The sequence below is a fragment of the Idiotropiscis lumnitzeri genome, chromosome 9 (assembly GCF_059441095.1).
Source record: "Idiotropiscis lumnitzeri isolate Australia: NSW breed Sydney's pygmy pipehorse chromosome 9, RoL_Ilum_1.0, whole genome shotgun sequence".
Lineage (NCBI taxonomy): Eukaryota > Metazoa > Chordata > Actinopteri > Syngnathiformes > Syngnathidae > Idiotropiscis > Idiotropiscis lumnitzeri.
In genome coordinates this window covers 22484182-22503972 of record NC_142399.1, presented here as the reverse complement: position 1 = coordinate 22503972, position 19791 = coordinate 22484182, and the positions used below count along the sequence as shown (strand labels likewise).

The following is a 19791-nucleotide window of genomic DNA, read 5'->3' as shown; positions in this document are numbered from 1 at the left end:
TATGTGAAATCAGATTTCTTTACAGTTAAACTTGAAGCGGCATCATACAACTGAGTAGTCACGTTGTGCGTCATTCTCTACATGATGCACTGCAGGGAAAAAACATTTAATCATGAAGGCTCATTATGTATTTGTAGCCAATTTGGTCATTTTGATAGTAGACAAGGCCCAGTGATAACTTGAACAGTGTTTTTTTCTGTGATGTGCTAAAGGTGTACAGTTAATATGGCACAATATTGTCAAAGTATGCAAATTATTTTTTAAGTAAATCAAACTGAGTTAACTAAGTTAAAATATTTAACTGGTTTAAAACAATTTTGATTAATCACCTGAGTTAACGCTTTATATATATATATATATATATATATATATATACAGATTTTTCACGGCCAAAAGACCATACCTTACGTCTTTGGTATGGTCTTGCTAAGAAAAAAAAAAAGACGATCACACATTTTGGCCCAAATTTAGAGAAAGGCAGCTTTGTCAATGGCAGTACCACTGATGCTGTAGGAGCTCATGTGACAACTAAGCAAACCAACGTCAGGGGAGGGATGTCACTCCTCACCACACTCCTTAGCGTCACTGTTTTAAATCAAAACCAAAACTATCACTGAACTGCATGCAAACAAACAAAGAAATACAATTTCGACAAAACATGCATCTCTCATGCAATTCATATCCCAAAAAGAAATAAAAATAACAAAAAGTTGCAATACATTCTGGGAGCCTATCAGCCTAGTGTGCTTTGAGCAGTTTTTTTTTTTTTTTTTTTGCGGTCTGTTGTCTAAACCTGTGATGTTTCTTGCTTGCAATATGTGACGAAGCGCCGCTGAATGACGTCACTCCGTCACAGCATCGGCCGTTTGTTCCCGTGGAGCTATGCTCCATTCAGACTGTTCCCATGGACCCGTGCAAGAGTCCGCAGTCGTACTTACCATAAAGACTGTTTCATCCCTGCCTGGACAATTCATATGAGTGATTGCTGGTGTCGAGGGTGCACACTCGACACTCGCTCGACACGCCCAGACGCACACGTGCATACACAACAAAACACGCACCTGCATACTGCCGCTTCGGTTGGACACGTCATATGGAGCAAACCAAGGCAATTCCGTATCGTGCCTTAAATGGCGATCGGTGGCGAAGAGGAGGTCACCTGACTTTGGGACTGAACCATTTTAGCCAATTAATGTATTATTTTGTAGAAATTTGACAGCTGTTATATGAAGACCTTTTTGTAACTTACCTTTATTATTTGTGAATGTTGGTTCCTGCTAAGTTAACAGAGATTGAAATTGGACTATTAATACTATTATTATCATTATTATAAATACCAATATCTTAATTGGTTTGCACGGAGGGAGGGGCTAAGGATATTTAAGGAGTCCGAATTCATTTGTAAAAGGCTGAGTATAGTAACGTTGTGGGTGACTAGCTGCTGCAGACCGTAGGTGAACTGAGCTAAGTAGAAGCCAGTGTTGAATTTTCAATTGTAAATATTTTCTCTTCCTTTTGGGTTGCTTTATTTTTGTTATTTTGTCACTTGCGTCCTCACTGTAAATATATTTTCACCTATTGGCCAATTCTTGTGGTAATTAAAACTCACTGAACTTAATTTTTTTGACTGTGCCATCATTTTAAATTTTTTCGACGAACAAACCTGTGACAAATGTCATGAATGATAAGACTAACTATGACATTGTGGACAGCTGACCTTTTGTCCAGCTTTCTCACGCACGTACATAGTAGTCTGTTCTGACTGTTTCAAACCATCACTAACAAAGGTATTGACAGAATATATTTGTCACAGTCAATTCTGTGCACAGTGGTCTCAGACTTTAACCAGCAGGGTGTGCTAACATGCACTCTGAAAAGCTCTTAGGGGGAACAGGCCCGGTTCTCAACACAATAGTGTTCAGCTCCGTGGCTCTCAGTTCACACACAAGTGCGGCCTATGGTTGCAAAAATATGACAATATATATATATATATATAGATATATATATATATTGGGCGGCCAAGAGTATTAAGTCATGACGCTACATGCTGCCGGAAAGTGCAAAATAAAAGCAAACCAAGGCATTGATTTCAATGTATTGTTTGGTAAACTCAGGTTTATTTTGAAGTTCGCCTTCTCACCGCATGTTGCCATCATGCATGATCCTCCCTATCTCGCACAACCACGGTCATCTTTGTTATTCTTGCCATTTTCCATTGAGAATGTTAAGATTGGGGGCCCGAAGCAACTGCTTAGTTTGCTTATTGGCTGAGCCACTGGCCCTCATTACACCATATGAACTTTGTGACACACTAGACAGATGTAGATTTTGTGTCTTATTTTGAATTATTTTTTGCTTGGTTTTTCTAGGTACCTTGTTCGCAGCTTGTGAACTACTGAAGAAACAACATGCAGAAATTCAAGGCTGCATGGTCGTTATTGAGCTGACTGAACTGAAAGGTACTGAGAGACTGAAACCACTTAGTGTATTCTCTCTAGTTCAGTACTAAAATTGATTGCATTCTTTCAACATCAAGTATATAATGTTCAGGGTTTTTAGAACGTGGTTTACAACATCAAAGAAAAATGTACCCTCTTCAATCTGTACTATCATGTTCTTATACAAACTCCAATTCCTGTGACGTTGGGACATTGTTGTAAGAAATAGAATTAAAAACAATAAAATGATTTGCAAATCCTTTAGAGCTTCTCAATGAATACACTACAAAGATGGGTAACGTTCAAACTGATAACCTTTTTTTTTTTTCTTTTTTTTTTGCAAATAGTCATTAATTTGTAATTTGACGCCTGCAATACAATCCAAAAAAAAACTAGCATAGGTACCTCTCTGTTATAATATCTTTCCTTTCAACAACACTATGCGTTTGGGAAATGAGGGCAGTCACTGTTGAATCTTTGTAGGTTGAATTCTTTCCAATTCTTGCTTCATGTCCAACTTCGAATTTCTCAACGGTCCAGTTCTCAGTTGTCTTTACCTAGAAAGTCTCGCTGTTGTTACCCATGCAGAATGTGGTTTGCAGAGCTAGTCAGTCCCCCGCCCTCCGGCCGCAATCTGCGTAGCTTTACGGCCTGTACCCTCCGGGCTTATTCATAAAAATTGTCGGCCCCGTTCCGCCCGGCCCCACTCCCACCCCTCCCAAAAAAGGTCCATGCATGATGCTGCCGCAGGAGAGATAGTAACGGCAAAGGTTTATTTGAAGACCAGCGGTAGATTCTTCTTCTCATTCAACGTGCCTCATTCAAGTTAGTACACACAGTTGGTAATAGCGTCCTTTGGGGTCTAGGGGACACTCCTCAGGAACCTCTATTACTCGGTGATTGCATCTGTCATTTTCTATGGAGTGATCTGCTGTACAGGCGGCATCTCGGACCGGGAAAAAAAGAGGCTGGACAAACTGGTGAGGAGGGCCAGCTCTGTCCGAGGCTGCTCCCTGGACTCTTTGGACTCAGTGGGGGGCAGGAAGATGATGGCGAAACTGTCATCAATGCTGGGCAACTCAGCCCACCCCCTCCAGCACACTCTTAAAGCACTCCACAGCTCCTTCCGTGAGAGACTATTACACCCTCGCTGTGCAAAGGAGAGATTTCGGCGCTCCTTTCTGCCGGGCTGCTGTCACACTGTTTAACAAAATCATTGGGTCGACTCTACAAACGGGCAGGTATTAGTTCAATTGTGCAGTCCTAGGATGCAATACGCAGTACAGTACGTATTCCCACTTACGGACCTCTGAACAAAAATTCCCTCACCCGGAAAAAAAACGTATGCATTAAATTTTCTACTACTATATTACATTAACGATCGATTCCTCACAACGAAAATTCCGATATCCGGAAGCAATAGCGAATCCCGCAGTTGCGCAAACTCAAGCAGTTCCCACTCCATCCAATGGAAAAACTTTGACCGCTCCGACATGATTGGATCCAAAACGGCAACTTGTAAATGACTTCTTTGCCATGAGTTTTACTGAACGAGCGAAAGATTTAAAATCCATTCATTTCCTTTTACGTCTGTAGATCATGGCATCCAAACGAAGAAGAACCGTAATGACCATGGAAGAGAGAGTCAAATGCACAGACTAAGCAAAGTGGGATACAAAGTAAAAAAAACAAGAAATGGATTCTGGCTCTGTACGATTCCGGTAGTTTACCTGCTCAGAGGAAATTTCTTGCAGCTTGACGGATGGCGTCGTACAGCGCCGTAAAGGAACGTGTCTTGGAATGCTTTAACTGTTGTCATGCTAAAAACTTCCCGCTACCTGGACCGCTAATTCAAGAGAAAGCTAGATCAATGCGCTATCTATGGGCATAGAGGACTTCGAAGTGTCCTGTGGCTGGCTTCACAAAAGCTGAGTAATTCCGTTTTATGTGGTGAGGAAGGGTAGGTAAAGTTAGTGAGTGAGTGGAAGAAAAAGCTAAAAGAAAAAAAAATGGTCTTTGTTAACATACTTGCACATTCATACAGTTGTTGCGAGTATTGTGACAAGCTTGTGTGTGACGTGTGGGTGTGTGTGCGCATGTGTGAGGAAGAGTGCAGTGGCAGCACACTTCACACATGTACTGTAGTCATTTCCCACTTAAGGAAATTCTGTCATACGGAAAGATTGGACAATGCAAATATGATTCCGTACTAGAGAATACTTACTGTACACCACTACTGTACTTCTATTCAATGGTGTGCTTAGATTGACCAATGCTGTATTTTGTTTACCATTGCAGTATTTTTATCATTGCAGTATTCTTATCATTGTTGTATTTTTTTTATCAGTGCAGTATTTTTTTTTCATTGCAGTATTTTTATTTATTTCCCCTCCAAACCACGGACAGACATTTGGAGTGTTTCCTTAAACTTGTATATGTTAATGGCCTTTTTTTCATGACGATAACGAGAGGATGACAAAATAAACGTGGCTCTTTGATGATGAAAACATGTCTGACTTGAATTCATTTTCGTTGATGAGACGAGACTGGACGAAATTGTTCGCGTGTGGTCTGTTAGACGTTCACATTCTATGACATCCCTTCCTATTGTACATGTAATTTGTCGTTCAGAAATTGCGATGCTGGTGCAACCTATCCTGGGTTGGGCACGCCCAACACTGGGACAACACGCAGGGGCACATACGCCGCACACGCACAACAAAATACGAGCACGTCTGCGGTCATTCGTCTGCGTTCACACACACTGACAAGCTTTCATTTGACGGCCCATGGAGACAGTGACACTTCGTAGGCTACTTGGTTCTGCTAATAGCAAGCTGTTACAAGTAAAGAAAACATGTTTGATAGAGTTTGTAGATGTGGTACTGTATTAGAACAAGTCTACTACAAGTCTATGTTGTTAACACATTTTTAATTTATTTATGTTGCTTTAAGTGAAATAAGACCAAATAAAATGTTTTGGTGCTCTCCTTATTTTGGAGCAATGAGCATTGATTCCACTGTTACCACTTTATCTGTTAATAATGCATAATCCTTAGTAGTCGATCACTAACGCTTTGCTATTGGGTGGAAACCTTGTATGCCTATTTTTAACTAAAACTGACTCAATCCTTTTTGGGACTAAGACTAAATCTAAAACGCCTGCCAAAACAACACTTTACGTGAGGGAACCTGCCGTGTATGATGGAGAACTTGCCCCGCTGTTCGTTTTTTATATAGAATTTGAGGACTTTGATGGATTTGTGGATGAGAACTGATAAAAAATAATGTAAGTAAATTGTTAAATACTTCAATAATGTACAACCGAATTCATTTTTTTTTAAAACATATGCATGCTAGATAATGTTTTAGCATGCATGCATGCTAAGCAAAGGTATATTTTAACATGCACCTGTAACTGAGACTGCGGCCTCTAATACGGTGTGCCTTATGGTCATGATAATACGACACATCGCAAAAAGTGTAATGGAAACACATTTTTCACATTCGTTCTGCTCACACTGAGAGCTCACATCAAAGTGGGTTGATGTCCTACATTGTCAAATTAGTTGTTTTTCTAGTCAGATTTTGATTGTACTATAAGGCATAAAATATACATTTAGTGGCCCATAAAATAAATTAGTTAATTTAAATGTGAAAAAGTGAATTTACAGTAAGATTGATTAGCACCTTGACAAGAGGATGTGGCATGTTCTTAATATTTCAAAGAAATCCTAAGACATTTTTCAAAATTGATTGTAATTACACCTACCATATTGCAAACGCTTTTTCATACGCAAAACTGTAAAGAAAATAGCGTTCTTTAACGTGCTTGAAATAAATAACACTCTTCAACCGCGGCGTAAAATTCATTCGCTTTGCAAGAACAAAATTGGTCCATTTACGTGTACAAACATTTTACTTCCTGGTCGGCTGCTACATAAGCACTTCCAAATATGGGTTTCTTTTTTTAAAATATTTTTATTGTTGCGAGAACAAACGCAAACTAGAGCTGCGAGCAGCTATAAAGAGCCCTCGCAACGTTGGGGTACTGGCACGTTGGAAATGTTAAATATTTACGAGAAATAACATGAGGAATCTTCAAGAGGAATTTTTGTGTAGTTAAATATAGAGCAGCTTTTGTTGCCAAAGCGTCGTCCATGTTTGAAGTAAATTCAAAATGCCCAATTTCCTGTGCAATCTAGCTCATGGCTCCAAGAGAATATTTTGTAGGTCTTGGCCCAATACATACTCCACAAAATTTTCAAAAACCTAGGTGAAACACTCAACCAACTGCTTTTCTGAAAATTTCTAGAGGGCGATAGCGAGCCATTTAAAAACTGCATGAGAAACTAATAAAATATTGATGGTTTTGTCAGGCCTGATGTTTCATGAGTTTTCGTGCATATTTAGAACCTCAAAATAAGCCTTAGTTTATTAGCGAACGATGCAAAGCCACACCCACAGCTTTTCACGAATAATGATACATTTCGTATTGTGACATCCTGAAGGCCTAAACATTCATCCGAGCAAATATGAGTTAGACCTTATTAACCAGCTTGGAGAAAAACATCAACGAAAATAACCTGTATTTGCTTTAAACAGTTGGTGGCGCTTCCACTACGATGAAGAATTAGTTTGTAGATGTCTTCAGGGTTGGGCTATCCTCAAATGTGAAAAATTTTGAGATGATAGGATCATCTGAGTGATGTTACAGGAACTTTTGTTGCCAAAGAGAAAAATCAGACTTTGCGGCACCGTCGTGGCCACGCCCTTTGCAGAAAAGTCGCAAAATTCGGCATTGACTAAGATCAATGTCTTGAGGCTGTTCTGACAAATTTTCAGTCAGATGTGTTAAACGGGCTCCGTGCAGTACGCACCGTAACGGCCATGCCCATCGCCGAAAAGTTATAAAATTCGGCAGAGTTCAATGTCTTGAGGTGGTTGTGACAAATAATGTAGTCTGATTCGTTAAAAGGGCTCCGTGTAAAAAAAAAAAATGTAAAAAAACGTACAGGTGAAGTTTTGGATTTTTTGGAGCATGCGCAGGGGAGTTATTAAGCATTTTGTCCATTGTGGTGACACACCCCCTTTGAAGTTAATTCAAAATGTCCGACTTCTTGTGCAATTTAGCGCATGGCTCCAAGAGACTTTTTTGAAGGTCTTGGCCTTATACATTCAACATAAAATTTTCAAGATGCTAGGTGAAACACAAAACCAGGGCTGCTCTTTTGAAAATTTCTAGAGGGTGATAGAGAACCATTTAAAAAAAACTGCACGAGAAACTAATGAAATATTGATGATTTTGTCAGGCCTGATGTGTGTGCAAAGTTCCATGAGTTTTCGTTCATATTTAGAACCTCAAAATACGTGTTGTTTTATTGGCGATATGTGCGATGCCACGCCCACAGCTTTTCACAAAAAATGACAAATTTAGTATTGTGACATCCTGAAGGCCTAAACACTCAGCCGAGCAAATATGAGGGCGACCTTGTTCACCTGCTCGGAGAAAAACATCAACGAAAATAATTTGTATTTGCTTTGACCAGTTGGTGGCGCTACTACTACGATCAAAAATAAGTTGGTAGATGTCTTCAGGGCTGCAATATCCTCAAATGTAAAAATTTCGAGAAGATAGGATCATCTGAGTCATCTTGGCGGAGCTTTTGTTTCCACGGTGAATAATCAGACTTTGCTGCACCGTAATAGCCACACCCTTCGATGAAAAGTCGCAAAAATCGGGATAGAGTAAGATCAATGTCTTGAGTCTTTTCTAGCCAATTTTCAATCGGATTCGTTAAAAGGGCACTGTGCAGTACGTCAAAATGTAAAAAATTACATTTTTTGTCGCCACTGGGTGGTGCAAGGTGTATAACTGAGTATAAACATATAGATGTCTTCGGGTGCCGACTCTTTATGTACATGTGAAGTTTTGGATTTTTAGCAGTATGTGCAGGAGAGTTATTAAGCATTTTGTCCATTGCGGCGAAGGAAATCTGCAGTGAAAACTTTGAAGCCCCGCCCCTGTCATATAGTATTTCGGAAACTAAAAATTTTTGCCCCAGTGTTTGTCCCAGGTCTTAAGATGGTACAGACGTAATTTTAAGGCAATGGGATGAACCCTCTAGGATCAGGGTGCAAAAGAATGACCCCTGTAAACATGCAAAAACGGGCAAAAGTTGGACTGTCCATTAAAGTCATGGACAGAATTGATGACAGAGGGCAGCTGTGCTGTCTGGTTTTGGTGCTTTTAGAGTAAACAACGCATGTAAATTAGCATAAAAATAGAACAAAAGAAAAAAAAAACACCACTGATCGCACACGAGTTGTGAACCAGTAGTTAGGCCTATTCAAACGCTGCAACCATGCAAAAGTTCAAGGTCAAGCCAAATCATTTGGGAAGCGCCTCACAGAGCGCACTCATTACACTGTATATGTCAGGTGCAAGGACCTATTAAAAAAACTCCAAAAGCAGTACACGTAATTGTGTGCAGCGTTAAGTCTGTATGCCAGATTCAAGAACACCACACACATAAAGTGAGTCAAAAAGTTACCAAGTTGTGCGGCTTAGATAGCACACAACAAGCAGATGCAGAATTTTTAACTAAGGTCAATGGCAGGTTAGCTTCTTTTGAAAGCCCAGTACACAGGCAGGTATGGACTTTTTTTTACCAAGGTCAACGGCAGGTTAGCCTCTTTCAAAAGAGCACCAGCATGCGTATGCGGTACCAAAATGACGATCATTTATGTGACTGCAAGTGCCTTAAAAAACCTCAATTAGAACTATTATGCCTGAGCATATGGTCGCAGTGCATTGTTCAAATGATTGTTTGGTTAATGCCTCAACATGTGATGTGCTAAGCTGTCTATGAAAAGTTTTATTGAAATTACAAATTAAAGAAAATACGATGGAATGAAGTGGGCCATAAATTGTGTAATTAGCACGACTTCGTGACACCAATATAAATAAGGTTCATTGGTAAAGTAGAGGAAAAAGAAATAAAGACATGGTGGGACACCACCAGAATTCACTAAAGCTAACGCAATTCAGAATAACACACACTGGGAGACCACAGGAAGTAACCAAGGTCAAAACAATTAAGCATAACTTTTGAAACACTGTTAGAACGGACCAAAGTCCAGTTTCACCCAATCAGAAAAAGGGGCATGGTCTTGAAAAACTGAATAAAAGTTGTCGTTTTGTCTGGATTAAGTCAGACTCTTCTCGTCAGTGATGGAGAACTATCTCTGGGTTTTTTTGGATAATAAAAAAAAAATATCCGCGTGACCAGTCCGAAGCCTGGAGTCCTGCATCAAATTATTCTGCGTCTTTTTTTCTGCTGCTACAAGACAGCCTGGGAGGATCCCGCCGGTTGCTTCGGACCGGCCTGAAGGTCTTTGCTTCTTTTTTTTTTTTTCTTCCCCGTCAGCCCTTCGAACCTCCTCCCTCTCCCGCCATCTTGGGGCAGCTGCACACCTCTTGGCGCGGTGCGGAGGACCTGTCGGGCCGCTCGGGGGGCTGACACAGCCTTGACGGAGTAGAACTTTCACTGGAAAAGAATCCGACTTACTGCCGGTAATGGGTACCAAACTCTGACACCGGTCGTACAGGGATCAAACCGCATACAGCATCTTATACCCCATACTCCGAAAACTCCTTCCACACTATCCTCCGGGGTACACAGTCGAATGCCTTCTCCAAGTCCACAAATCACATGTAGATTGGCTGAGCGAACTCCCATGCACCCTTATTGAGCCAAGATGGCCCATTTTTCAAAAACAAGCTCAGTACATATACTTTTTGATCAGGAAACTGAAATAAGATATATATTTCTTTTTTATTTATTTTTGAGAAATGAGGAAATAAGTGATGACTTGAATAACACCCACTTTTAATGATTTTTAATGGCTTATAAATTCATCAATTGATACCAAAATTCATATGGACACCCCTACCTAGACCACTTCAGCATAGCTGAAGGATTAACCTATCCGTGGCTGATATAAATGAGAATGAGGAAATGTGCAAGTGAGCAGATAATCCGGCAGAGCTGGAAGGACGCGCACACTGCTTCTTGGTTGATAACGGTGAGGACATGTGCAACATGGAGCACCAGTCAAGATATTTACAGAGATTGAAGTGGGAATGAGTTGATGTGAACATTTATTCATATGCGGATTGTCCCCAGTTTTCAGACTGGAGGCGATGTTAATACCTACAACATGCGTCTACTTTTGAACGTACCAGCTCTGACTAGTTCTGAGTCTGAGATTTTTTATTCCGATTCTTCAGACGGCAAAGTAGTTCATAGGTCATTTTATATTCCAATATCACCATGAAGCGTGGTGGACCATGTTCCGTGCCTCCATCATTGAGGTGCCCAACCAGAGCTGTGGTCATAAGTGTCCGGGTTTACACGCCTCTGCAACATTGCATGGACATTGTGGACAGTGCCTCTGGATTGGCAGACCGGGGTTGTGGTTCCGCTTTTTATAGGGACACTTACCTGATCTTAAGACTTGTATAATAGGTTTGCATGTGAAAATGCCAACAGTACTAAAATGGACCCATCACCACCAAAATGCAATTACTATCCTTGTCCACTCCAACGTGTAAAACCATAAAAGTGTTATGCACAATAGTTTGGATTTATTGACATCAAATGTAATCACCTCCACAAAATAAAAAATACCGTGCTGATCTCTTCTCCATTTACACAAACTGATGTGGACAAAGCATAAATGCGCACACAGCTGGGGGACTCTGCCCATGTTCAGGTTCAGTTGCTGAAGGATTTCACACAGCTGGTCTGCGCAGGATTTGAGGAGCTAGGAGCTAATCCCATCTGGACCCGCTGCCTTCCTCGCCTTTACCTTCCTCAGATGGTTCTTCACCTGAGATGTTGTGAGGAAGAAGGCTGAACTGGAGGAAGTGGTGATTGTCTGATGTGGCTTAGAACTGAAGACTGTGGGGAGGGGGGGGACTGGGTGTCGTTCGCAGCAAGAGGGGTTGGTGGGGGCTGGAGCAGGAGACTGAGCGGTGGCAAGCATCGGATTGAACCTATTGAAATATTGCTTTGCACGATCCTTTGCCGTGATTTTAGTTTTTAAATGTTTCACATTTTCTCTGCTCAACATTGTTCCGCTGTCTTCTATACTTCGTCTTTTTGGTTTATAATGGCATGAAGCATAAATATCCGCTTCTTCATTGCTATCATCTAAAAGGGGCCGTCTGGGTTTCTTCTTCCTGCGTTTGGCTACTGCTACTATTTCCAGTAGAACCACGGTGTAGCGGGCGTAGCCATTTCAGAATAAGAAAAACAGAAATGTGTTTTTCAAAAAAGTTGCAGGAAAGTTGCTGTGTTTGGACAAAGTTTGTGGTTCAGTGCGATGTTGCGTGATTTTCTTCATTTTGCATTAATAGTTGCGATCGCAACTTCGCAAAATAGAATAGAATAGAATAGAATAGAAATCCCTTTATTGTCATTGTACTCAAGTGTGCAACGAGATTAGAGGGCTCCCCTCTCCAGTGCAATACAACAATAATACAGACAAATATATAAATTAGATAAATAAAGAAGACAGTGCAATGGAATTCAGTACTGAATAGGGCATATAGAAACACATCACAATGCTGTTTTGCAAGGTTAGGGTGGTCTCGTGTGTGTGTGTGTGTGTGTGAGAGTTCAGTATGGAGATGGCTCTCGGAAAGAAACTGTTTCTCAGTCTATTGGTCCTTGATTTGATGCATCTGTAGCGCCTGCCAGAGGGCAACAGGTCGAACAAGTGTGAGTTTGGGTGGGTATTGTCATTGACGATGTTGAGAGCCCTTCTGAGGCACCGAGCGGTGTAGATGTCCGACAGTGAGGGGAGAGGGCAGCCAATAATCCTTTGCGCTGTTTTGACTGTCCTCTGGAGCCTCACTCTGTCCGCCTCAGTGCAGCCGCTGTACCAGGTGGAGACACAGTACGTCAGCAGGCTCTCAATGGACGAGTGATAGAAGGCCAGCAGCAGCTCCCTGTCCAGGTTGAATTTCCTGAGGACTCTCAGGAAGTGCAGACGTTGGCGGACCTTCTTTACCACTGCTGTGGTGTTGTGACTCCAAGAAAGGTCATCGGAGATCTGTACTCCCAGGAACTTGAACGTGTGGACCCTCTCCACACACACGCCTTCGATGCAGAGGGGGGGCGGCAGCGTCTTGTTCCTCCTGAAGTCGACGACAATCTCCTTTGTTTTAGCAGTGTTAAGGTGCAGTCTGTTGTCCTTGCACCAAGTTGTCAGTCTCTTTACCTCCTCTCTGTAGGCTGTCTCGTCACCTTCCGAGATCAGACCGACCACTGTCGTGTCGTCAGCAAACTTGACGATGGTGTTGTTGCCGTGGGCCGGGCTGCAGTCGTAGGTGTAGAGGGCGTACAGGAGAGGGCTCAGCACGCATCCTTGGGGGGAACCGGTGCTCAGCATGAGGGTGGAGGACGTGTAGGGGCCGAGCAACACAGTCTGGGGTCTGTTGGTCAGAAAGTCCTTAATCCAGATGCGTGTGAGGGCAGGGAGGCCGAGAGTGTCCAGTTTGGCGACGAGGATGTCTGGGATGATCGAGTTGAATGCCGAGCTGTAGTCCACAAAGAGCATCCTTGCATAGCTCTGCTGTCGTTCCAGGTGGCCCAGCACAACATGCAGAGCAGTGTCGATGGCGTCCTCAGTGGATCTGTTAGCCCGGTATGCAAACTGGTAGGGGTCCAGAGTGGGAGGAAGGCAGTCCCTGATGTGCTGGAGAACCAGCCTCTCGAAGCACTTCATAATGACTGGTGTGAGAGCAACAGGACGGTAGTCATTCAGGTGGACGGCTGGTGACTTTTTGGGGACAGGAATAATGGTGGAAGTTTTCAAGCAGGAGGGGATGACTGCCTGAGCCAGGGAGCGGTTGAAGATCCTGCAGAAAACATGTGACAGTTGGTGGGCACATGCTCTGAGGACCTTGCCTGGTATTCCGTCGGGTCCAGTAGCTTTCCTGGGGTTGACCGCCAGGAGCGCGCGCCTCACATCGTGTTCCTCTACGATGAGTGGGGAGGAGATGGAGCTTGAAGTGCGGGGGTGTGACGGTTGGGGCGAGTCAAAGCGAGCGAAGAAGCAGTTAAGCTCCTCTGCCAGCGATGCACTCGGGTCTACAGAGGTCGTGCTGCTGCCACGGAAGTTGGCGATGCTCCGTAGACCCTGCCACACCTCCCGTGGTCTGTTACTGGCAAGGTGGGCCTCCAGCCTCCCCTTGTAGGTTGCCTTGGCTAGCTTGATGCCTTTGCTCAGGTCAGCACGAGCCACCCTGTACTGGGCTTTGTCGCCTGACCTGAAGGCAGCGTCACGGGCCTTGAGGAGAGAGCGAACCCTGCTGGACATCCAGGGCTTCGCATTTGGGAAGGTCCGTATAGTCTTATGTTGGGACACAGTTTCCATGCAGAACTTGATGTAGTCCAGTACACAATGCGTGTAGACATCAAGGTCCTGATGATCAAAGAGGTCCCAGTTTGTGTCATGAAAGCAGTCCTGTAATTCACTCATGGCGTCGTCACGCCAGGTTTTCACAGTCTTTGTGGTAGGCCTGAATCTGCGCCTGAGAGGGGTGTACGCAGGTGCGAGCTGCAAGGACAGGTGGTCTGACTGGCCGAGAGGGGCGAGTGGGAGGGCTCTGTATGCGTGCTTGATGTTCGAGTACACATGGTCGAGAGTGTTGTCTCCCCTCGTTGGGCACTTGACATGCTGGTGAAACTCTGGGAGTACAGTCTTTAAATTGGCCTTATTAAAGTCTCCCGCTACTACGTGAACGCCATCAGGGTGGGCCCGCTGATGTTTATTGATGACGCACGCGAGTAGCGAGAGCGCCGTGCTAGTGCTAGCGTCGGGAGGGATGTAAACAGCTGTGACAATCACTACCGTTAGCTCCCTCGGGAGAAAATAAGGCCGGCATTTAACGGACATGAACTCGATGTCGGGGGAAGAGTGCTTCTCGACGATCGTGCTATCGCCGCACCAGTTCTCATGCACGTAAACACAGAGCCCCCCGCCCCTCCTCTTACCGGTGTCCCTCGTCCGATCCGCGCGATGTAGCGAGCGCCCGGCCAGCTGGATGCTAGCGTCGGGGACGTCTGCGTGCAGCCAGGTTTCCGTGACGACGATCACACTGCTATCGCGCACATAGCGGTTTCCCAGGATTTGTAATCCCAGGTCGTCGATTTTGTGGACCACGGATCTGGCGTTGGTGAGGTGCAGACTCGGTAGTGGCTGCCTATGGGGCTGCCGTCGCAGCCGTTGCAAGACACCGGACCTGCAGCCTCGCTTCTGCTTCCTCTCTCTGCGTCGCCTGCGCCGCCTCCCGGCCCCGATGACAAGCCACGGTGAGCCGGGCAGCCTCGCCAGTTCGTTCGGAATTTTGCGATCATAGCAAAATTCCTCTGTGATGGTTATTTCGCATCGATATCCAATGTTCACGATGTCCTGGCGGGTATATCGATGTTGTGCCTCAGTTGATGCCAATAAGAGCAAGCAAACACTAATAAAAAGTAAAAAGGAGCACTGTGAGGGGGAGCTGTTAGCCGCTGCGTCCATGCGCGCCGCCATCTTGAAATTATCCTGGAGGGTCTAATTAAGTCCAACTATTTGACCAACGTGCCTAATGTTCATTGGGACCTATGTGTAGAATCTGAATCAGAATGCCCTTTATTGTCATTATACTCAATGTGCAACGAGATTAGAGAGCTCCCCGCTCCAGGGCAATAAGCCAATAATTTAATTATATATATATATATATATATATATATATATATATATATATATATATATATATATATATATATATATAATAGGTTAATTTAAGATTACATTTTTAAATAGAAAATAAATATAAATAAAAATAAAAACACATTATGTTGCTGTTCTGCAAGGTAAGGGTAGGTGTGTGTGAGAGTTCAGCATGGAGATGGCTCTTCGGAAGAAACTGTTTTTCAGTCTGTTTGTCTTTGTTTTGATGCACCTATCGCGCCTGCCAAAGGGCAACAGGTCGAACAGGTTAAGCTCGGGTGAGTATTGTCTTTAATGATATTGAGAGCACTGCTGAGGCACCGGCTGGTGTAGATGTCTGGCAGAGAGGGAAGAGGGCAACCAATAATCCTCTGCGCTGTTTTGACTGTCCTCTGGAGCCTCACTCTGTCTGCCTCAGTGCAGCCGCCGTATCAGGTGGAGACACAGTATGTCAGCAGGCTCTTGATGGACGAGTGGTAGAAGGCCAGCAGCAGCTTCTTGTCCAGGTTGAATTTCCTGAGGACCCTCAGGAAGTGCAGACGCTGGTGGACCTTCTTAATCACTGCTGTGGTGTTGTGTGTCCAGTTGAGGTCATCGGAGATCTCTACTCCCAGGAACTTGAATGTGTGGACCCTCTCCACACACACGCCTTTGATATAGAGGGGGGGGGGGGGGGGGGTGGCCCAGTCTTGTTCCTCCTGAAGTTGATGACCATCTACTTCGTTTTTGCAGTGTTGAGCTGTAGTTTATTGTCCTCACACCAAGCCGTTAGTCTCTGGACCTCCTCCCTGTAAACTATCTCGTCTTCTTTTGAGATCAAACCGACCACTGTCGTATCATCAACAAATTTGATAGTGTTGTTTCCATGGGCCGGGCTGCAGTCATAGGTATGGAGAGCGTACAGGAGAGGGCTGAGCACGCATCCTTGAGGGGAACCGGTGCTCAGCGTTCAGGTGGAGGATGTGTTGGGGCCGAGCATCACAGTCTGCGGTGTGTTTGTCAGAAAGTCCTTAAGTGTGAGGGCGGGGAGGCCAAGAATGTCCAGTTTGGTGATGAGGATGTCTGGGATGATCGTATTGAATGCTCTGCTGTTGTGAGCATTGTGTATGGCGTCTTCAGTGGATCTGTTAGCTTGGTATGCAAATTGGTATGGGTCCAGTGTGGGAGGAAGTAGGGCTGCACGAAATTGGAAAAAAATGACATTGCAAATTTTGGGGAGGCTGCGATGTACATTGCGATATTGAAGCCGGAAAAAATTTTCACCAGATTACTCAAATAGCTCTGTTTGGGAAGACTTTGCTTTGTTTATTATACAGCTCTGGGATGGCCACTTGATAGAAACACGTGCGCCACGGCATTTTATACCTTTTGTCGAGCGTGTGGATAATTTTTTTTAAACCTCTCTTTCGTGACGCCGTTGAGTTGCTTGCACGGTGTCTTTCACCACGTGAAAAGTTATTGCATTTGTGATTTGTTGATGCTGTTTGGACTTCTTATCATAAGGTGTTATAATAAAGGCGTCTATCATTGTTTTATGAGAAAATGATTTTACATCCGGTCCCACTAATGAGTCTGAACTGGTTATACAGGGGCTCGTAATAGCGATTCAAATGGTCGGACAGGTTTGTTGTATAACCTTGTGTTGCAGCAACAACGGCGAGGAACTGTCGGCAGATGTTTTTTTGTGTATTGTATATTCCTTTTAATGGCCGAATTAACTCCATATTTTGGATGTTGACTTTATTTTGGGGACTAAATCTACTGCTGTTTCTGCTGCTGTCTCCTCCTCCTGTTTTCAGGGCAGACAGTGCAGTGGCTGTGAGAGTGAAGGCGGGGGGGCGTTGACTAATAAGCAGAGGGCGTGAGCAAGACGGTCTGTATAGTTTCAACAATGTAGAGCATAGTGTAGCGTGCTGCTTTTATGAAACAAACCAAAAGTTTCCATGTTCTAAAAATAAATAAATAAATAAATCCCACGTCCTACGATGTGACTATTGCCCATGCGCACATCTCAATCGCAATGTTCAAACTGCATATCGTGCAGGCCAAGGAGGAAGGCAGTCTCTGATATGCTGGATAACCAGTCTCTCAAAGCACTTCATTATGACTGGTGGTAGTCATCCAGGTGGATTGTGGGTGACTTTTTGGGGACAGGAATAATGATAGAAGTTTTCAAGCAGGAGGGGATGACTGCTTGAGCAAGGGATCGGTGGAAGATCCTGCAAAAAACATGTGATAGCTAGTGGGCACATGTTCTGAGGACTTTGCCTGGTATTCCGTCAGGTCCAGTGGCTTTCCTGGGGTTTACTGCCAGGAGCACAGGCCTCACATCGTGTTCCTCTAAAGCAGCGCTTCTTAATTATTTGCTGTCACGCCCCCCCCCCCTACCATGAAGAAAACAATTTGCGCTCCCCCACCACCAATTTCTTGTAGATTTTGTACGAATGTACATGTTCATTGTATATTGATGTTAGCTGATGTCAATAAAATTTCCTTTAGCAAAGCAAAATTGATCAATATAATTTTGAGAGAGAGAGAGCGAGAGCGAGAGAGCTGTTGAAAATGACGGAGCAAGTTGCCCGGTGTTCGAGCGGTTACGGCCAACAGAGCCATTTCTGTAAGAATAAAAAGTCGCAAAGTGAATGGAATTATAACATGGTCTATTAAAGACGCTACAATGTGTTTGACGTTGACGTCGAACCTCTTCGTCGTGGGGATGTCATCCGTTTCCGCGTTCCGGTCTGAGAGCGTCTGCTAAATTGCTAACGTAGCCGTCGTCTTATTTTATGTTTCTATACATAATGGTTGGAATACAACATTTGTGTTCATATCTGCTGGCTCGCCACCCAAACGGGGTTCGAGTCATACTTCTGTTAAAAGTCAAGGGTACATCGAAGCACTTATTTCTCTGTAATTAATTTTAGCGATTAGCACGCTTAGCGCCGCCTCGTTTCGAACGCTTCTTGTTAGCGGGGTTGTTTATTTGTCATCGCGCAGCTTGTTGCTGCTGCTGTGCACGGACTTTGATATAATACAAATAAAGCTCATACTGCTGCGGCTCAAGATAGCTTGGCGGCTAGTATTCAAGCCGTGGCAAAAGAAATTACTTCCGGGACAACGAGCGACAGGGCAACGCTTTTTTTTTTTTAAATCTTTGCTCAGGTCAGCACGAGCCACCCTGTACTGGGCTTTGTCGCCTGACCTGAAGGCAGCGTCACGGGCCTTGAGGAGAGAGCGAACCCTGCTGGACATCCAGGGCTTCGCATTTGGAAAGGTCCGTATAGTCTTTTGTTGGGACAGAGTTTCCATGCAGAACGTGATGTAGTCCACTACAGTGTGTGTAAACATCAAGGTCCTGATGATCAAAGAGGTCTGTGTGTTGGAAGCAGTCCTGTAATTCATCATGGCGGTCTCATGCCATGATTTAACAGTCTTTGTGGTGGGCCTGAGTCTGCGTCTGAGAGGGATGTACGCAGGTGTGAACAGCAAGGACAGGTGGTTTGACTGGCCGAGGGGGGCGAGGGGGATGTCTCTGTACCCGTGCTTGATGTTTGAATAAACATGATCAAGAGTGTTTTTTCCCCTTGTCGGGCACTTAACCTGCTGGTGAAACTTCGGGAGTCTTCACAAATTGGCCTTATTAAAGTCTCCCGCTACAATATGAACGCCATCAGGGTGGGCCCGCTGTTGTTTGTTGATGACGCACGCAAGTAACGAGAGCACAGTGCTCGTGTTAGCATCGAGAGGGATGTAAACAGCAGTGACGATCACTACTGTTAGCTCCATCGTTATATAATAAGGCCGACATTTGACGGACGTGTACTCGATGTCGGGGGAGGAAAGTTTCTCTCCAATCATGCTGCTGTTGGACCAGTCCTCATGCACGTAAATACAGAGAACCCCACCCCTGCTCTTACCGGTGTTTCTTGTACAATCCAGCGCGATGAAGCGAGTGCCCAGCTAGCTGGATGCTAGCGTCGGGAACGTTGGAGTGCAGCCAGGATTCCGTGATGATGATCACACAACTGTCCTGAACATAGCGGTTTCCCAGCATTTGTAATTCCAGATCGTCGATTTTATGGACTACGGATCTGGTGTTGGTGAGGTAGAGACTTGGCAATGGTTGCTTGTGGGATTGGTGTCGTAACTTTAGTAGGAGACCGGACCTGCAGCCCCACTTCTGCTTCCACTCTCTCGTCGCCTCCCAGTCCCGATGACAATCCACAGTGAGCCGGGCGGCCTCGCTAGTTCGTCAGGAATTTTGCGATCAAAGCAAAATTCCTCTGAGACGGTTATTTTGCATTGATAACATATGTCCGCGATGTCCTGGCGGGTGTTTCGATACTGCGCCACAGTTGGTGATAATAAAACCGAGCATACATTAATAAATAGTAATAAGGAGTACTGGAAGGGAGAGCCGTTAGCCACTGTGTCGGTAGTTGTTGATGCGCTGTAGACCTTGCCCCACTTCCCGTGGACTGTTGCTGGCAAGGTGGGACTCTAGCCTCTTCTTGTAGTCCGTTGTGGCTTGCTTAATGCCTTTTTTTTTTTCAGATCAGCCCGT

General features: G+C 44.3%; 1 protein-coding gene across 6 annotated transcripts in view; it reads left to right on the top strand.

The window, feature by feature from the left end:
* Positions 1 to 19791, top strand: part of aprt (adenine phosphoribosyltransferase) — a 157518-nt gene that overhangs the window by 100672 nt on the left and 37055 nt on the right. For 2 of the 6 annotated variants that reach the window (XM_088304138.1, XM_088304133.1), the window contains exon 5: positions 2370 to 2459. In XM_088304138.1, coding sequence (XP_088160264.1) covers positions 2370 to 2459 — 90 coding nt within the window. Of the gene's footprint in view, positions 1 to 827; positions 2325 to 2369; positions 2699 to 4034; positions 5156 to 19791 lie in introns of those variants that run through there. The other 4 variants (XM_088304136.1, XM_088304132.1, XM_088304135.1 and 1 more) reach the window with 4 other exon arrangements.